General features: G+C 33.5%; 2 protein-coding genes across 3 annotated transcripts; both read left to right on the top strand.

Annotated features, from left to right (window-relative positions):
- Window positions 1-449: 449 nt before the first annotated feature.
- LOC136419786 (ribosomal RNA processing protein 36 homolog) lies at window positions 450-2,187 on the top strand. The gene is made up of 5 exons (XM_066406327.1): window positions 450-698; window positions 1,070-1,286; window positions 1,432-1,643; window positions 1,700-1,817; window positions 2,039-2,187. Exons 1-5 carry the CDS (start codon window positions 612-614, stop codon window positions 2,173-2,175), a joined length of 771 nt encoding a protein of 256 aa, XP_066262424.1. The 5' UTR covers window positions 450-611; the 3' UTR covers window positions 2,176-2,187.
- A 2,663-nt stretch (window positions 2,188-4,850) lies between these two features.
- LOC136419676 (uncharacterized) lies at window positions 4,851-19,542 on the top strand. Of its 2 annotated transcripts, XM_066406200.1 has the most exons (5): window positions 4,851-5,196; window positions 10,750-10,976; window positions 12,150-12,254; window positions 18,790-19,080; window positions 19,303-19,528. In XM_066406200.1, exons 2-5 carry the CDS (start codon window positions 10,784-10,786, stop codon window positions 19,419-19,421), a joined length of 708 nt encoding a protein of 235 aa, XP_066262297.1. In that variant the 5' UTR covers window positions 4,851-5,196; window positions 10,750-10,783; the 3' UTR covers window positions 19,422-19,528. The 2 variants fall into 2 exon arrangements, with proteins under 2 accessions (XP_066262297.1, XP_066262298.1); XM_066406201.1 differs by lacking the exons at window positions 4,851-5,196; window positions 10,750-10,976; window positions 12,150-12,254 and adding an exon at window positions 17,880-18,251 and having other exon boundaries at window positions 19,303-19,542.
- Window positions 19,543-20,073: the final 531 nt, after the last annotated feature.

Below are 20,073 nucleotides of genomic sequence, written 5' to 3'. Positions count from 1 at the left end.
AATTTTTGAACTTAAGTATTCTAATCAGCTGTAGCAGCTGTCATCTGCATCTCTGAGCGTCAAAAACTGCTGTTATGATTATTTCACAATTTTAATGATTCGAGAGTTTGGCCAACTTCAGAGCACTCTAAATGATACCGTGTGTGTGTATGTACGTTGTTCTGAAATTAATTAGAATTTGTAAAAATATCAAAATTGGATAGGTATTAATTAGCAATGTAAGTAACTGACTCTCATGATTATGGTTTCCTAAGATCCTCATGATCCTGTACATTCAGTCTGCGAAAATTCTTAATAACTCGGTTACACTGGGTGTGTTGTTTCGGAACTTACTCGTTTCAATTTCAGAGAACGTATTTATTTGAGGTTATCTTCTCGTTTATTTACAGTTTGCATTTAGTTCTAGTTCACATTTTACTTTATTTCTTCTTCCAGTTACCAGAATTTTTTTCTTTTCTACTCTACATATATTGGCATTTTTCAATACTCGCAATACATGTATACCACTGTTTGTTTTTGTATATTGGAGGGTGCGTGCAGTTTATTTGCTATAGAGAAAAATCTAAAAATATAGAGTAACACAAAAGAGAAGGAAATTGAAAGTGTCGAAAATGGCTCATGTAACAGTAAATAAAGAATACTTTTCTGAGGGCGAGGACAGTGCTCTAGAAGAAGAGGAAAATGAAGAAATGGAAAGGGTACTAGAAAAAACATATAAAAATTAGTATCAAAATGACCAATTAGAACTAAAGTTTCTTAATATGAGGCTTGTTTCAACTCACCAGGAAACTGTTTTGGAACAATTCAAGAACATTTCTGTGGCAGTGAAAGACTTGTTTCAAGTTCAACTCTATGTTATGAGTTGTTCAGAAGGATTCCTCAATCTTTCTTGTATCATTTCATAACCTCCAAAACGGCATTTTGAGTCTGGTTATTAAGTTTGTTTTAAGTTATTCAGTTTCTTGTACTTATAATATATATAGAAGATATTGACTAAATTGAAGAACAATTTTTAAATATGTCAAATTTCGTATATTTAAAAATTTAAGTCACATTTCTCTCTCTACAGAAAAAAATCCGTGAAAACCTTTCTACATTGAGTTTCGAGGAACTCTTAAAATTGAAGGAAAAAGTGGGTTCAAAAGTATACAATGCAACAATTTATGGAACTGAACAGCCAAAAAAATCTAACATCCAGCTCATTGTGAAAAGAGGAAATAAAAATAAACCTAGAGAAATTAGTTCAAAAATGAGACCTAAACAGATTAGTGCTATTTTATCAAAAGGTAATGAGTGTTGCTATTTTAATATTTTCTCTTTCTATGACTTCTGATAATCCAGAGGAACTTTGTTGATTTCCAAAAAATGTGTGTACAGGTTTAGCATTTAAAAAACAAAACATTTAAGCAGCTGTTTGTCTTATTCCTGTAGATACTTCTTCAATTTCGAAAATAAAAAAGAATGCGCCCAGGGATCCCAGATTTGACCCTTCTATTGGGGAATTTGATAAAAGGAAGTTCAAAGAAAACTATAAATTTGTCACTGAAATGAGACAGAATGAGAAAACTGAATTGCAGAAAGAATTTTCTGAAAGTTCAGATCCTGAAAGAAGAAAAACAATAAAATTGCTTATTCAGAGACTTGTGAGCAATTTGCGTGATTTTGAAAATACATTATGTAAATTTCTTTGGTATTTTAGGAAAACCAGACACGGGAAGAAGAAAAAACCAATAAAGCCAGGCAGAAGGAGCAATTAGAAAAACAGGAAATTAGAGAGAGAATTAAACGAGGCGAGAAGCCCGTGTATAAGAAGAAATGTAAGTTAAAGAGGAGATACTTATTAGCTGTCAGCTCACCAATTTCTGAATGACTTAGGACTATTTACATGTGTTGAATTAAAAAGGGGATTGTTGTATTGTTGGCATGATTTAAATTGTGCTCAATTAGTGTTTCTGAATCGATTTAATAAGGGAGGAAATTCAAATTCAATTTGATTCTTAACCTTATAAATTGCTAATTATTTTATGTTTGGTTGCAGCTGTTAAAAGAATAGAGAGTTTAGTGGAGAAATATGAAGAATTGAAGAAGACAAACAGGCTAGAGAAGCATATACAAAAGAGAGCTAAAAAGTTAAAAGTAAAAGATCGGAAAGTTATGGGGAAAATTAAACAATAAAAATACTATATATATTTTTAATGGTATATTTGTTTTATTTTATTTTAGGGAATTGTATCCTATCTTGTAAACATGTTGATAGATATCATTAACCTTTATATCACTAGAATTACCTCATTGGGTTTTAGTGATGTCAATAAATAAAAACAGAATGCTCTGTTAAAAAAAGAAAATTAGTTACTTTGCGTCCTTTCCTGAATAAAAATTCGAGCCAGCGTTTTAAAATATTAACGACACTCCAGACTCATATTTGACTCTACAGATTTGCGCACAGATCGTCGCAGATAGCCTTAGGAACTTATCGCTACTCTTAGCGCTAAATTGAAAGAAGAATACCCAGAAATTCAAAGAGAGTTGAATTGTCCGCGCTCGCAGCCTAATCAAAGATGCAAATTGTGCTCCAAAAACCTAACACCAGCTCTATCACATAATCACCACCAATCCAATATACTTTTAAGACAAGTAATAGCTTTAATAAAATGTTGCGTGTTCAGAGCCTCGCTTGGAAGGTAAAATTCCATTAGCAAATACCACATTTGTTTTGTACAAACATAAATAGATTTTTTATCATTGTTTATGAACCCAAGGTATTTTACTCGCTGTAAAAAGATACCTGCAATAGGCACAAATCATTGACCTTGTCCGAAACAACGAATCATTTCCTATACGACCACGTTTAGCAAAACTGTGGCGTAGGAGTGCCGTTTAATTCAACGAATGACAATCACTAATCGCAGGTGCAAACTCTTGTAGAATAGACAATGCGAGTTGTTGTCATTTCAAGAAAGTTCAGTTACATACTGTTGGTGGTCTGTTGATTACTCGTACATTGGGAGATCCGATCCAATTCTGCAATTGGACAGAGAAAAGTCTTTTTCGAAAAGCATCGATATGCAAGCATGGAATCGAATTTTCCATCGGGTTCAACATTCCAATTCAGTTCTCTTTTTCAAGCGACTTGGACCGAATTGAAGCGAGTGGAACGTAAATTTGGGAGATGCTTATGCGCGCTATTCTTTCGATTTGTGGCCTCGCACCTATGTAAACCAGGCATGTTTAGTCTTTTTGTACAATATTCATTGAAATTTCATGTACACTTTCCACTTTTATCCATTGTTGTTTTCAAATGGTGCGGCTGCGATAACAAATGCAAAATTATTCAACGCGATTTCTATAAATAACTGGAAGCAATGTGGAGCCCCCAAAAAGTTATTGTTATTTTAATTTGCTAATGGAATTCCATATAGACAGATAGTACTTGCGTGGGCAATAGCGCACAAAATGAACTACAGTGGGTCAGCGACCCTTTTCAAATTGCAGGGCATGGTAACATCTGGTATATTAGGCACTTAATAAGTGTTTACACCGCAAAGGGTCCATTCCAAACATTACACCCTTTCAATGTGCACTTTCGCTTCAACACTGGTTGGTTTTGGAAGAAGTAAAAATTAAGTAAGTAAAGAAATATTAAAAAATTCGTTGCAGACACACTATCGCTGCCGAAATGTAAAGGAAGTAGATGAATATTACTGGAAGCTACATAAGTAATTAAGTCCAGGGAGAAGTCAATTTGTGAGTGTTAATTCGTCAATTCTATACTTTCAACGGTTACAAATAAAGCATTTTTATAAATTGAATAAAATTGTTTTTAGTTTTTTTCTCTTCTACAATATGTTGTTACTATTTCAATATGAAAAACGGCGTTCAAGATATCGATACCAACAAATTTTTTTTTAAATGCGGACCTGGATTTTTGTTGCCGTATACACATGTATTTATATGCATCAATTGATGCTACTTTTAAAAATAAATAAGCAAAAAAAAAAAATTGTTTTCACTTCACTTCCAAAAAAAAAATCTAGAAACTATAAAACCCCTAAAATTCGATTTTTTCCCAGTATTTTTAAAAATCTCCGGATACCTCCACATGCACATAAGCCAAATACGTAATCGAAATCAGGAAAAAAATCTAAATTCAAAAATATGAAAATCCAAAATGGCACCTGCAAGAAAAAACTAAGTTAATTATGGTTGCCGAAAATTGAAATGTCGGATTTTAACTGTGACATCGTCACGTTGTACGGGAGGCAAACGTTGCATTGATAAAGCGTCGAAGTGAGGAAAAAGTAGAAACATTTTTCCAAAATTTCAGTTTCTTTCGAATGAGTCGGAAAGCTTTCGGAATTTTTTAAATTTTGAAATAGAACATTTCTGATCCCAAACTGCGCAACTCTGCCCCAATTTAACCGAACTCGTGTGTCATGCGGTTAATAGGATCCTCATGGTTGAGCCTCAGAAATGGACCCCATTATAAGTTGTAGTTCTGATTATTAAATCTAATATGTGTAAATCACCCATTGCGCTCTCTCACGATCACATAGCCATTAGGCAGTTATGAGATGCAGACGTTACCGGTACACTCTCTTAGGTTCACTCCCGGCATAGGCGTCAACACCTCAAGTGTCGAAGTCTTCAAAATTTTTTCGGCGACTTATCAACCCAATCCGCCTAACGTAATGATTTTTTATAACTTCCAGTGTCAGAGCTTTCGTCACGTTTTATAAAACACGCAATAAACCGCACTACTTAGAACTAGCTAAGTTTCGCGGCCTAGTTTCCCAGAAAGTAGTGTAACCCAAGAAAAGTTCTACAGCTTTTCCGCCCTTGCCTCACATACGTTATCGTGAGTCACGCATTAACGCGCACTTGCTAAAGCGGTAAAGTAGGCAGCAAAGTAACTTTGCCCACTTCGCATGATCACATTGAACTTGTATCACTTCCATTGCATTGTGACCCGTTGTGAGTGCGTACACCGACCGAACATCGATTGTCCAAGTGGTCGATTTCCGATTGTTTCTATTGGAGACGCGACGAATGCGCGCTCGATTCGGCGGCGTCCAGACGCCCATAGCGTCGTAGAATTAAAGTTTGCGGAATCAGTTTGACGATGAAATCTGCGTATGATTTTGTGGGGAATATGTGAGCGGGACGTGAGTTTTTGAGCAGTTTTGTTGTTTTACGGTTAGTACCAACGCTTTTCATTGGCAAGTGCAATATGGGGAATTTCCGCAAATTGTCGAAATGTACAGCGACAATTTTCCAAATCGCATTTTGGCGATTTTGAATTGTACGTTAGTACGGCCCTGATATTTTTAAATCAACACACAAACTATCAAAAATTATTAATTTTTGATATTCTCGAAAGTCAGTGGCGCGCTTGGTTTCTTTGGACGCCCTTAGCTGTTCAAAGTTTGGTAAGTTTGACTTTAAGAAAAATTTCGTTATTCCCCTATCGCTAGGATTTCCCAACGCAGGGCCGTCGAACAGCTATTATTGCCCGCGGTAATCAGTGGCGTGCCGCATTTTTTACTAGGAATTTTAAGTAGTAAAAATAGCAACTTTTTCCGTATTGTTAGCATTTTCGCTTTTTTGACCCCTTTTGATGTGCCCTTATTTTCCCGCATGAAGTTAATAATTGTGAAGTTCAATTTTTACGAATATCCACGGTGTACATTGCTCCCGGGGGCTCTCACAAAATTTCAAAATTCCGGCCGGATTTTTTTTATCTGCTTTTTGTTATTCTCTCGATTTCTCGACGATTTTCCACTAGATGTTTCGATTTTTTGACTGTCTTCAGTACTACCCTGATTATTTTTCAAGTTGGTTCTAATGATTGAAAACTGATGGTGTACGACCCGTGCTGGTGGTGTGCTTTTTCTAGCTTCAAATCCACGTTTTTTCAAATTACAGAAACCCTTTTTAGCACTATGTATTTATGAAATATGTGTGGGCAACTAGTTCACCGAATATCTAAACTAAACGAACTAAATCACTGAATATCTCTCCGGTTATTGTGGAAGATTTCAACTGTCCAGTCCGCCTCTGAGCACTTTGGCCGGCATAGTGGAGCGAAAAGTGATAAATTTAATTTCATAATAAACCTTGGGGGTTGATTGTGAATGTAATTGCTTAAGCTGCATAATTAACATGGGGGTTCTATAAAGCGAAAAGAAATTCAAAGAATTACTCATACGTGTAGTGCTTCAAGAGGATTTGAGGAAAACCGTGTAAAAAGGGCACAAATCCTGGAGAGTTCTTTGATATCGCAAGTAGGTTGTGAGATTTTTAGATTAGAATATTTTATTAATTATTGTAGGTCCATTGCTTAAAAATAGCATCACATTCTTTTTGCTAAACGCATTATCGTTGCAAATAGGGTGGAACAAGCATGCACTGTTTTTTCTTAAATTATGGAAACCTCTATGGATAGCGCTTAAAAATTGTTGGATAATACCCTTTTATAAAGCAATATTTATGGAGTATCACTTCCTCAAGATTGATGAATAAACAAACATTAATATACACTTCGTCATTCTAAGTTTTGTAAATACACAGGTTCGGCGCGTGTATGGAGCAGGAAAGATACATTTTTTTAGTCTCGTCTAGTCTAAATTCAGAGTTGAAAAGACCAATTAACTTTCGGACTGCTTGAAAGGAAAATAGACGAATTTTGAAACAAGAAATCCGTGGTTTTTCATTTTTATCCACAAAATCCAACAAAAATATCGCAATACAATTCACTTTTTATTCGCTTCGATTCCTTGCCTAAATTTTAAAAAAAAACTAATTTAAATTAAAAAAAAATATTAATTTTGTTCAGGAGCCCATAACTCCTTTTTTCGTGAATATCGGAGTGAAGCAAAAAAGCCTAAACATTAGAAGGAAATGGTCTCAAAGTTGACTTAAAATGCGATCTTTTTGACACACTAGAATGATCCATAAGGAGCTGTAAAGTAATGCAATGCTAATAGATTCTCATCTAAAAATGTTAAAATCCATTCTCCTAGGAGCAATATACCCGCTTCTAAACACATTTGAATTGCATGAAACGTGGTTCATCAAAATCGATGCTAGATGCTGCTTCTTCGTGAACGAAATTTAATCACGTAATGCGAGTTTAAGCTAAGAAAAGTTAATTAGATTTAATGAAAGTTAAATTAAAAACCATATTAATGAAGTTAAAGTGTAAAGGCCAATATGCACTGCAATTTTCGTAATAATCATGGAAAATTGCTATAAAACTATTAAAATAATATGTGTTAAAGTGATCCCTTGCGCCCTTTATACTTTGTTCTTCAAACTACTTAGGGTAATAACAATTAACTCTACCCTCTAAACTTCAATGCTAATTAGCTAAATATTCAATACAAAAGATTTCCTCAATGAATCATAATCAACCTTATTGCGGTTTCACTTAGACACGGTTCAATACCACCATGAAATCGCATCTACACCTAAACAACCATTTACCTTAAACCAATTATCCGGCTATTATTTGCCTAGCTCTTATCGATTGGCAGTTAATTCATTTTTTGCTCACATTATTCTTTTTCAATAATAAACATTTAACAAAAGCATCTTTACTTATCTTGAAAACGGGGTGTTTTATTTGCTGATAACAGTTTGTTTTCTGATAACGTTTTAAGTGTGAAGAGTCTTTATTTATTAATCATGGGAAGGTATGTGTCTAAAAGTAAAATGTGAGGCAGTTGCTCATGTAAGTACGTGTTATATTCGATTTACTTATGAACATGTCGTCCCCTTTTTCGAAGTGCATTGAATTTCCTTTTTACGGCCAACCTGTTTTCTACTTTAGTTCCACTCCATTCAAAGCTCACAAAAGGGCATGCATATAGGTATAGTCGGTTCACGTACTTTAGCCCTTTCAGTTTTTTATGCATCAAATTTAGGGGTTGTTCACCCTAACAACCCTGCATTTGAACAAAACCACTTATATCTATTGATTCAACATTTTGGGACTTCATCAATAATCGCAACCATGTCGTGGCTTAAAGGATATATGAATTTCCAGTAACGCATTTCCCACCATTTTTTTATCTATTCTTTAGTAAAGTTCTTTCAATGATAAACGTGGTTGTTGGTCATGTAAATTATTATCTCCTTTCAATTAACACTGAAAAAGGTCGATTCGTTTAACGATGAGGGTCAGTGGGCACATGCAGTGCTAATCGAGGTTCAAGTTGAATGACTTTCTTCTAATCAGCGTTGTGAGTAGCGCATTTTTGCATTGTTTTTGCTTTTTTTAATTGACCATCTTATGCAGTTTGATACTCGTTACAAATAAGAAATCAATTCGATCTTTAGAGTCTTTGTTATTTGCTTCGCTATTGATGATCAAAATGAGGCATTATGCAGTAGTAGCAGATGCCATTAGAATCGTTTCCTGAATAATTCTAAATGATTCATCAAATTTACGTTTTGTGCAGGGGGTGAATAAAATGAGCTTGGGATATTATCAAAAAGAGAATGGCTATATAAAGGGTGATCATTAAAAAAACTTCCAGTAGGCGTTGAAATACAGGGTTGCTCATGCTAGACTATGTACTTTAAGAATCAAACAAAAACTTTCTAATCAAAGTAAACAATCTTTTTTATTTTCATTTTAAAAAAGGCAGCGATGTAACATTTTTTTAATCAAAAGTATATAGGCGAACGTCGGTGCATACGTCACTGTTTACGTCAAAGTCAAATTTTTTGCTTGATTAGAATCGGTTTGGATGGGAGATAATCACGCAAAAATTTCATTATAATATCTTAAACGGTGTCCGAGAAATTCCAAAATATGCGATTTTTTAAAAAAAGTTTAACACCCTGTATTTTGTAAACGAAGCATTACTAGGGAGGGCATACGCGCGCAAGTGTGTTTGGATGCGCTGCATGATGTGTGTGTAACTATTTTGCGCATGCACATGCCTGATGAAGCCAAGAAGTAGAAACATTTGTCGTTGGGTTGCCCTTCAGTTTGTTTCCGGCTTTGCTCAAATTTAAGATTTCTTATGCGGACACGGGACGAACTTTTCCTTACATAAGGAATAATTTTACTGAAATCCAGAAATCAGGAATAGCAAAATAACATATTGATCGGCTTTTTATGACTCGAATTTTCTGTTCTTAAACTTCGAGAATCTATTCATAGTTTCCTCATTTCAATTCGATTTTGAGATTCTGTCGATAGAAATTAACAATCATCATCGTGTCTTAATAAAATTTTTACGGGCCTATACCCGTGCTCCATTAAATCTTTGCGATGTAAAATTATCACTTCATTCAAATGAAAAATTAAAAAATATGAACATTTGTTATGTGTGTTTTAGATAGATTGTTCTTTTTTTAGCTGCTAGTTGCGTGACCTAAACCTTCAGTCATCGACTTTCTGGTTAACCGAGTGTAAGAGAAAAGAAACGTAGTGTTTAAAAAAAGGCGCAGCGGCCAGGCCGGTTAAATTAAAGCAAATTTCCGGAATTTTAAGCTTTTAATAAAAAATGTTTCCAACTGGACAGTGCTGTCGATATTTTCCAAAATATGTTGAAATTTCATAAATGTCTTTATCTTTCCTTTTATTTTTTCTTAAAGTGTTTACGCATTTATTATTAAATAGAAAAATATTTCCTCACTTCCATGAAATCCTTTGCATGTTAATATTTAACTTATGCACTAATTACCTGAATAACTGATTGTAAAGTTATTTGTATGAAATTTCTCTTTGAAATGTTTGTTTAATGTCAATAGATACATGAATGACGAAATTGTACATGGACTTCGAAAGGTGGAAGATGATAGGACGTTATAGTACACTCCTTACCATGTGGCAAATATGATTTCCGTTACTGATTAAATTTTTATGGAATTTAATTCTGAGAAAGTCATTCACCAAATATTCTACACTAAAAATTAGGTATTTCATTGTTAAATAATCATAAAAGTAGTCTTGGCCTTTTTTTTAATTATTTTCTGTGAAAAAAAATTATAAAAATTCTCCCAACTACGTAGCATTTGCTCCATGTGTTATAATTGTCCTCTGATTATAACTCATACATGGAAAATTTTAGGTAATTTATTAGAAAAATGTGCTGTATAACATGTATTTTCGCTGTTTTTCAATCAACTTTGCACCCATTTCACAATTTTTATTAAAAATGGTAGTCTTACTTAAACGCGATAAAGAGAGAAAACGTGTGGCCCCTGTGGCAATTAGAGCTAAATCTGAAGGTAGATGTAATTATCACGTATTTGTCAATTAGATATTTTAAGTTAACTAGCTCTCAAAAAGTAAAGAATTTTTATAAAAAACTGTTTGTCAAGGATTTTATATGGAAACTTCACCTATCATGTTTGCATAATTTAATACCATAATTCGCCTTTGCTGTTAACAACTCTTGTTTGAAGGATGTTTTTCTAATCAATAACGTAATTCATTAGTTTTTTCTTTTGACCTTAAGTTAATTTTGGATTTACATTTCTGGCATTATACTTTTTATTTGAAGGAGCCTAAGCTGACCTTAAGAGGGTTACTGCTTCCTTTCAGTACCTCCTTTTAAACAAAATCAGTTTACGACCACATTTAAGCTTGATTGACTTCCCAACTTATTCATATTAAGGAGGCGTGGATTACCATTTTTACGATATAAAATAGGTACAATGTTACAATTTCATTTTTATTTCATTTCATATTTTTCGCTTAATACCCATTTTTTAATTACATTTTTCCCCCAGGTTCAGTCGTTCTCAACAATCCCCAAGATGAAAAATGACGTCAATTTCCTACTTCAACTTAATCATTTTCCTACTTTCCTGCGTTGCTATTATCACCGTGGCAAATCCTGCTATTGATAAAGACATGGATGATGTGAAGCGAATCAAGTATGAGGAATACATTATAGAACATGAAATATCAGCCACCCAAGCTCGGAACGTTGCTTTATGTACCGATTTAAATTCAAGTAAGTTGGGACATATTATATTTTACAGTGATATTAAAATTTAATAAACAAATATGTACATTATTGCCCTCGTCTAGACCATGAGTTTCCTGTGTTAAGAATTTTATCTTAGAATTGAAAAAAAAAATTAAACGTTTTTTGGTTGAAAAGTTTCAGGTTGGTTCAAGCTTATTTAAATGATTCGTTTCTGAGCCTTTTGTCAAAGTTTCGGGGGATTCAGACTTGGACAGAATTTAGGTTTGATTGGATTTCAATTTCCTCATTTGCGAACGTTTTTATTCGAAATTATGGAAAATTCCAACAAAATTCTGCTAAATGTATCTTCGTTATACTTAACATATCCGGCCAAGATTTTTACAGTCTATAAAATAGTGGCGAACACTACACGCACAAATGTTCGAAAATAGGTAATAATGTTTCATTTCACAACATAATTTGCCATTCCAGTAGTTCAATTTACAGTAAATAAATGAAAATTGTCACAAGGTCAAAGCGATTGTCGTGTTTTTCTGCTAAAAAATTGAATTCATTCTACACTTCATTAGCTTCATCGCAAATAGACAATAAAAAGCCATTATGTGGCGATTTAGATTACTACCAATCGGTCTTTGTAGTAATAATGTCTAAAATTGAGTTTTATGTGAGTTAAATAAGCATAACGCAATTTAGTTTTTTCGGAAAAAAGAGTACGTATGAAGGTAAAAACGCTTGTATTAGTCATGTAATTTTGCAATATAGAATTTCTATTATATGAATATAATAAGCTTTGGTCAGCTGAAGGTTTTTTCGGCATTGCTACTACGCATTTCTATTACAGCTGACCTAATACCTAAATAACACAATAAAAACATTTTTGAGGGCCCACTCCTTCTACGCCTCTTACATCAACTTATCAATAGATGTTTCACATGAACGACTAGACCAATAATAACTTTTTTAATGAGGTACTTGAAATACCTTCTTGAAATCCTCATTGAACCGACTAATTTTAAACAGAGGCTTCACCTCGTGTGTATAAATATTTGCATCCAGAATAGAGAGCTTGATTAAGTCCATTAAGAGGTTAAATTGCTTTCAGGATTATTTGCCATTAAATTCTTTTATTGGCGTAGCTGTTTAAATACAACATTCTTGATGAAAAATCGCATTATGTCAAACGTTATTATCTTCCAGTTAACGTACCTGCAGGCTGTCAAGAATGTACCAAAGAAGAAAAGCATTACTGCACAAGCTCGGACCTCATCAGTGATCATTGTTGTTGTGATAGAAGGTACCATGGTAAGCAAGGTCTTAAGTGCTCATCTACTAAATTTCGCCGAATCTCAAAAAATTGAATTCAGCGTAGAATTTTGTTTATATTTGGACTTTTTTGGGTTTTTGCAGAAGATATGGTAAATACAAAGTAACTAATAAAATTACAAAATGGAAATTTTCAAGCAAATCTCCTTTGCGGCTATTCAATTGGTTGCAATTGATTATTACAGATGGATGGAGATTCAAATTGAGCATGAATCACACTCACCAAACAAAGCAGATAATTGAGGAAATTAATTTTTTTGAAAAGTGAGCCAGTGAAAGCAAACACTTTCACATTTAAAAATCAAATGCTCAGTTCATTCTCTATCTACCTACATTGAAATTGATGGCGATTTGAGGCAATTAATCATCCAATTGTATTGTGACAGCCATTCAATGGCTAAAGTAGGAAATATGGTGAAGAGAATTAAGTCAACAGTGCAATACACAATCGAACGCTGTGGAAAACATGGTACGATAAAAACAAGACCAAGAACTGGATGCCCAAAGACTGTGAAAGCGCAAAAGGAACAGTATATCATACGTTAGATTAAGGAAAATCTAAAAATAATTGAAAAATCAATAAAAATTTTAAAAAATACTTAAATCTAAACTGCAGTGACGGAACAGTTCTGAATGTGATAAGCCGCAATGGTTCTAAAGCCAGACTCACCCGCAAAAAACCGTTTATTTCGAAAGCGAATAAAGCGATTGAAATATGTTAAAGAGCATTTAAATAAGCACCAGGACTTCTGGAACATCATTTTCAGCGATGGGAGTAAGTATAATATTCATGAGTAGGATGGCAAAGAAAAAGTGTGGAGAGAACCCAATACTGAGCTTCAAATTAAAAACTTATCTGCAACGGTCGAACACGGAGCGGAAGCATTATGTGGTTTGGGGTTGCATGTCGGCAGCAGGGGTGGGAAATCTATGTTTTGTAGATGAGATAATGGACTGCAAAGTGTATGTGAGTATTTTAAAAACAAATCTCAAGGTTAGTGCGAAAAAGTTGGACATTGAAAGGTCTTTTAGCAAAAGAATGGCTGTTATACAACGTTAAGAGCACTTTAAATCATCCACCTCAATCGCTGGATCTAAATCCGATTGAGCATTTGTGGGAACGTTTAGAGCGGAAATCATTGTCGATGGACCAAGAAATATTCCTTTTGTTAAATTGTTCCATATTTTGCTAATAAAGTGTTTTTCTTGATTTTAAACCTCTATGTATTCTTATGACAAGTAACTGTACGGAGACTTTTTTGTATCACTGTATAGTAATCAATTGCAGTCAAGGGAATGGCCACAAAGGAGATTTGCCTTTAAATTACCAGTTTGCAATTTTGTTACCTACTTTTAAGTAAACACAAAAAATTCCAAACTTAAACTATTTCCACAACAAATAGACCTTCTATTCAATATAGCTTTGTGACTCATAATATTATTATTTACGTTGAGGTTATTTACATTTTTTTCACTTAAAAACCACGTTAGTGTTATAATACTATATCAGTAAGTTTCGCTAAACCGTGTAAAAGCCGCGTAAAAAGAACAATAAAGCGTTCGTGACAGAGCTTAATTACTGATGATCACAGTTAATTAAGGTTAATTCCTTAATTGTCATTTTAGGCTTGTTTTTAAAACTATTAGCACATGTAGTGATACGGGTAAAAATATGTTTTAACTACTGGAAATTGCATCAGCTGCATGTCTAAATAATCTCGTCACTTATTAGATATAATAACGCTGAAATGGCGAATTGTTTGGGGGAATCCCCGTTTTAAAATGCATTATTAATGCGAATAACTACTTAATAAGTGAACGAAATACTTAATAAATTACGAAAGTATAAAATTAAAAGATTTTTTCATCGAGCGAAGAAATGACTTATTTTTAACATTTGCATATTTCCAAATAAGAAAACATATTTTGAAAGTAATCTTATTAGAAATCCTGGAATAAGCAGGTCGAAGATCACCTTTTCTAAATTTAAACCAGGGTTAGTACTGAAAATCCCAATCGAGGATCATGTTCTTTCAATTTTATATTTAGATAATTTTTTCCTTTCATCGATCTTTGTCACACAATTGATGTGACTTAATCATCGGCATATTGAGCGTATAATCATTCTTGATCATAAAAGTCGACCGGTTAAAAGAAGAATTAGATCAAAATAAAATGCTTTAATTAATTTCATATGACATGTTGTCGTGATATGCATTCATGGACGGCGCATTCATGCATATTTTATTGCCATGCCACGACAATATTTCTGAAATGTTTATAGAGTTAATTAATATTACGTAATTGCAATTTTATTACTTCCTTCATGTTCATTCTACCCACTTCTGCGTAAATGATATAAATTTTAAACTTAAACCGTCTCTCACAGAAAATAAATCTTCTATTCAACTAGGTAATTTGGCTACAAATTTTTCTCATACTAACATATTATAAAACACCATTTTATAAGGAATCAAATATATTACCAGATTTTCCACACCAGTCAAAATACAAAAGATACATGCTGTATACGTAAATTAAATATATCGTGTGTGAAGCTATGTGACTAACACCAGGTATACCTACCAGTCCATTCTTGATATTCCGCCTAATTCACGGTAAGAATACATTAAAGGTGATTCGAAGACAGGTCCTGCAAATAATTAATGATAGTTACTCAGGCAAACCACGTCCAATTGGTTGATACCGTAATTTTATAGTACCAACTAAATCTTTATCAATTCACTGGCGGTTATGTCATAACCGGTCAACCATTGTGATTCATTCTGCTGTATGTGAAATAAGTTATGTCCATACTGCATAACTAGGCAAAATTAAAAATATCTCTAGAAGTCGAGCAGTCGCTTGTGAGATTCTAAATTCCTGACCAAAGTAAAAGTACTACGAGAATTTTCGTATCAAATTTAAAATTCAAAACCTTAAAAACTTCTGGTAGGGCGAAACAATACAAGAAATTAGTATGTGATTTTTACATTGAAATTGGCGTCCAACTCTTCTGCAAAATTTGTAAAGGGGACGGAAGGGTGTTGGGTAGGTTTAAGGTTGGAAATTTAAAGAATTTATTATGCCCCATTTTCAGAAATTTTTCCATACATACCGCACACATGTTACCTTGGAACTCAACTGTGTTCCACGGTTGCCGTGGATTGCAGTCGCTACACCCGCTTAAGGATTTGCTGCTGTGATAAATATTTGTTACAAAAATGTGAGTAAATTTTTCGCAATCTTCGAACTAATTTTTAAAATTATTTACAGGGAAGGAAAAATATGGATATAGTGGTACTCAATCCGTGATAAGTCTAAGCAGAATGTTCGCCTTAGTATTACTGGCCTTAAGTGTTGTAAGTATAATTATTATAGTATAAATATAATTTGTATATGTATCTAAAAAGCACAAAAGTCACATTTTTATATAAAACCAAGTGGTTTATTTCCACAAACAACAAAAATATTGCAGTCCACTTGGTTTAGATCTTGCTGTTTTGTAACATACATAGATACCTACCTAGCTAATAAAGTGGCAGTATACAATATTTATATGGCTTTCTAATGAATAAATGTCTGATTTTAGCATTTCAATATTTGCAAAAATAATGCTGCTTGATATGCTTTCACATATTTTTTGAGCTATTGATAAAAAGTATTAAGGATTTTAGTCTTATATATTAAAGCAGGTAGCTAGTAAGAGGCATTATATTTCATGTTGAATTATTAATATTTATTTCTTGACAATAAAAGCTTTAAAGTAAAATTGCTGTTTGTATAGGTGCATAAATGATTACGTAACATGTGGCTTTTTCTATCGTCACCCTTAATCTGTAATCATCATCAATCTACAATTGACATTAGTAACTGATAATGACTGGATTCACCCTATGTATAGGGTGTTTTATAGTTACGGAAAATATCTTGAGAAACAGATGAACAGATTGTGTTTGCGTAGAGTGCAGATTAGTTGACAATCTTACTACCTCCAGTGTTGGCGAGTCACCGGTTTCGAATTAATCATTTGGGGACATCAACGGAAAGTACTGTGAAATAAATTGAATGGCTTGCTAAGACGCCTTCAAAACATATTGCATAAATGAACGATACTTTAAGTTTTATTATGCATACACATAGGTACCTTTAGTAGATTTAAACATTTATACTATTTTATTTTAACGTAATAGAAAGGGGGCATTTTCTGGAAATGCAGTTTCATCTGCATAATTCATTAGTGCCGCATTTAACCAAAACTGGGCCGTATTTATTAGGAAATTCTTATATGAATAATCGATGTTTCGCTGTTATTAAAAACCCACATTTAGCAGCAACAGTACATCATGTACTCATAACGGGAGCATAACTGATAGATATTCAATGGGCACTTTAGGGATGAAAGGCATGTGATTGGTAGATTATCTACAATAAAAATATGAATGAAGGCTTAATATTTTTTACTAGCAATCAAACAGTTCATTATCAAAATATTAATTAAACATTTTTTATTATCAATAAATTCTCAACTTACCAAAAATTCCAGCACATCCACAACAATATCCTTGTATAATATTCAGATCATCGTCGCAAAAATGGTCAGGGCAACCCACACACCAGGGACCTAAGCCAATAGTGCGTAAAGTAGCTAAAATTGGGCAACATTATAATGACAAATATAAAGCATGTCTTTATTATCAAAATTCTGTAAATTTGGGGTTTTATACAGCAATCCTCATGGTCTTACCTCTTACAGTTCTAGGACGTCTGGATAAATTGGAGGAATAAACTCCAAGAAGAAGACTTAAAAGAATGGCGAAACTTAGGAACATTTGTCTATTCATTTTCTGTGCTAAGCAACTATTGGTGTATTTAACACCACGTTCCAAAAGGAAAATAAACAAAGGATCTTTAGTATCCTAACTGTTGTTTTTAGATAAGTTTTATTGGTTTTAGAGTGGCATACATTTCATAGTATCATTTTGAAGAAGAGATTGAATATAATCTTAATGGTGTTAAGAGTGTAGCAGCGTTAAGCTATTATAAATATAATGTAAATACCTCCAGTTTAAAAGTGGGGTCAGTGGGTATTAAGGACCTGAGCAAAAATATGTTCATAATATTATAATGGGAAGTGAAGAAGTAGAAATGGATAGAAGATATTGGGCATTTTAAGAGACTTAAAGACCAAGTTATTAATTAATATAATATGTCAAGCGACTATTTTAACTGTAATCTACTCTCATAAAGATGTTAAACAGTAAATGAATATTTAACTACCTCGATGTTAAAGTTAACAACACTTTAACAATTTGGCCCTTAATTACAAGCACACATTTCGGGGGGATATTACAGGATTTTCAACGGTTTTCAAGAGACGTATGGCTATCTTAATTATATCCATTATGTACAGAGGAGCACAAAAACGAGGAAGAGAGCGTTGAGTTTCCACTAAATAACCACACAAGTTGGTAAAAATCATAAACACCTTTAAAATGAATAATAAAGATATCCAAAAAAACTACTAATAGTAACATTTTAAATAATTTCTATCGCAAACAAGCTTCTGTTCCTAGAACGTCGGCGAAAAGTCCCTAATTTGTTATATCATCGTTTCAAGATCCTTTTAAGTTACCGAAAACCAATTAAATCTATCCCGTTATTCAATTTAAATAACTTTGTAATAAAGTTTCCAGTAGATTAAAATGCGATGGACCGCGTGAAATTGAGACCAAAAACCAAAAGAAATAAATGAAAATGGGCGTTCAACGTACGAAGATACAGTTAGATGAGATGCAAATTCTCGAACGCCTTAAATGGCGACTTCTTCAGTTCGCATAAGCCATTTGTTACAATCTTTCAAATTGAAAAGAGCTGATGTGCAGTGCATTATAGTAAAAATTATGGCTGTAAATATTAATTACATTTATCAATATATTGTTGTTGTGGTTTGTTGTTACATGGCTGAAGCTACTAGTAAGTACCACTATCATACGTAACTTAAATTAGGTAATTTTGAAATATTGTTATATCTACATTACAGGGTGTTGTCCAATAAAACCGACAAAATTTTAGGGGTGGTAAGGTACGATATTACATTAATTTAAGGAACTACGACCTTTTTGCGGATCAATATATTTATTAGAACATGAAAATGTTTAGAGCTATAAAAGTATATAGATGCTTTATCGAGTACCTACATAATAAATATAAACTGCTTGTGTAAGAAATGTATAATAACAAATAAATTAACAAATAACATAACAAAATTTTAAGATTTCCTTAATATACATTTACACACACTTGGATATTTTAATTGTCCAGGTCTGTCCAACTTTGATTCGTGTGGTCGATGCCAATGAATTTTGGACCCGCCAGTTAAGACTAGATTTGGCAATACAAATCTTGCTACTCGTAAAGTTTTGTGGCCGTTATTCCCCAACACCCTGTTTATCTTAAAGCATATACATATATATATATTTTTTTTCAAATAACTTGTAATTTCTTCAAATAGCCATTTACAATAATGCCATTGATCCCTCGCCCTTCGGCGGTAACCCACTCCAGTCTCCTTATAATACCTTTTTGGGATTATCCAATGCCCTAGGAATACGCCAGCCTTATAGTTCAGCTTACACCCCATTCGGAAATACTTTTGAAGGCAGTTCATTAGGAGGTAGTTCATTTGATGGCAATAGCGCTCTGAAGAGACGATGTCCAGTCTGTGATTCCTCCGTTTACGGCTATTGCAGCGAGAAACTCTTTCACGATTCCTGCTGTTGTCATAATCCGAATAATCCGTACGGTAAGTGTCATCCTAGTTTTAAAATTTTAAGCTTAAAACACTACGGCAATATTGCGTTAATAATACTTCCCGATTCAATCATGAGCGTGCTTATGCACCTGCAACGTTTTATAGCGGCCGTTATATTGCGGCATCGCTTTCCTAGGAAACCGTAGCTTAAACTTTACTTACTGTACTAATACTGAAATAATGTAAAATGAAAATTAGTTACATTTGTTGCAGATAAACTTCCATACCAGTGCCAATTCGCCGACTGTAGTTTCTTGCACGCCAACAGTTGCAGGGAACATAAACTAATAACCGCGTGCTGTTGCACAAACTTATATCTATACCGAAAATAAATACCGTTCCAACCATTTTTTAAGTATTTTAGGTATTTATTTTTATTTACTTAATGTAATAATGAAAGCTATCGTATTTTGTACGGAATGTTGATTTAATACATTTAGAAAACAGGAAAAAATTATTCGTGTGTTTTAAGATTTACTCCAAAACTTACAGAAATGAAATCAAGTTGTTAAAATATACCGGGTGGTCTCTCCCTATTAACTTTTTTGTTTACCAACCAATTCAAATGCCTTTTTCAGACTATGTATTATGCATATAACTGCATTAAATTAACTACCGAACGATTTTTTAGTATTTGCGGTTTAAGCAGCAATAAAAATCAATCTTTAAATTGCAAATGGCACACACAGTAGGATTTTTTAGACCGGACACTTTTTGGTGGTTTAGAGGGCTCGTTTTAAATAATGAAATTTTCAGGGTATGACTGAAAATTTATGTTTTTTCTAACTAAAATATCAAATCCTACTTGGTATTTAAAATGCGAATAATTTATAAAATCCGGTAATCCTTTCCCGAGATATTTAAGTATTTCTCTCTCTGTGTGTGTCCCAGTATCCCATCGACTGACATGTGGCTTCTCCTGTTAAGAAAGGGGTATAGTGAGGCCATAGCTGGCCTTGGCAGCGACAGCCCTTCCATACAGGT

The sequence above is a fragment of the Euwallacea similis genome, chromosome 3 (assembly GCF_039881205.1).
Source record: "Euwallacea similis isolate ESF13 chromosome 3, ESF131.1, whole genome shotgun sequence".
Classification (NCBI taxonomy): domain Eukaryota; kingdom Metazoa; phylum Arthropoda; class Insecta; order Coleoptera; family Curculionidae; genus Euwallacea; species Euwallacea similis.
The sequence above is the reverse complement of the archived record's forward strand: the minus strand, read 5'-3'. Positions and strand labels throughout refer to the sequence as shown.

Excerpts from the sequence above, each read along its gene's own strand:
- LOC136419786 (XM_066406327.1), top strand. The coding sequence starts at position 612 with ATGGCTCATGTAACAGTAAATAAAGAATACTTTTCTGAGGGCGAGGAC. Across the intron at positions 699-1,069 it reads AAAATGAAGAAATGGAAAGG|AAAAAAATCCGTGAAAACCT; the intron begins GTACTAGAAAAA and ends CTCTCTCTACAG. Across the intron at positions 1,287-1,431 it reads TAGTGCTATTTTATCAAAAG|ATACTTCTTCAATTTCGAAA; the intron begins GTAATGAGTGTT and ends TTATTCCTGTAG.
- LOC136419676 (XM_066406200.1), top strand. The coding sequence starts at position 10,784 with ATGACGTCAATTTCCTACTTCAACTTAATCATTTTCCTACTTTCCTGC. Across the intron at positions 10,977-12,149 it reads ATGTACCGATTTAAATTCAA|TTAACGTACCTGCAGGCTGT; the intron begins GTAAGTTGGGAC and ends ATTATCTTCCAG. Across the intron at positions 19,081-19,302 it reads TAATCCGAATAATCCGTACG|ATAAACTTCCATACCAGTGC; the intron begins GTAAGTGTCATC and ends CATTTGTTGCAG.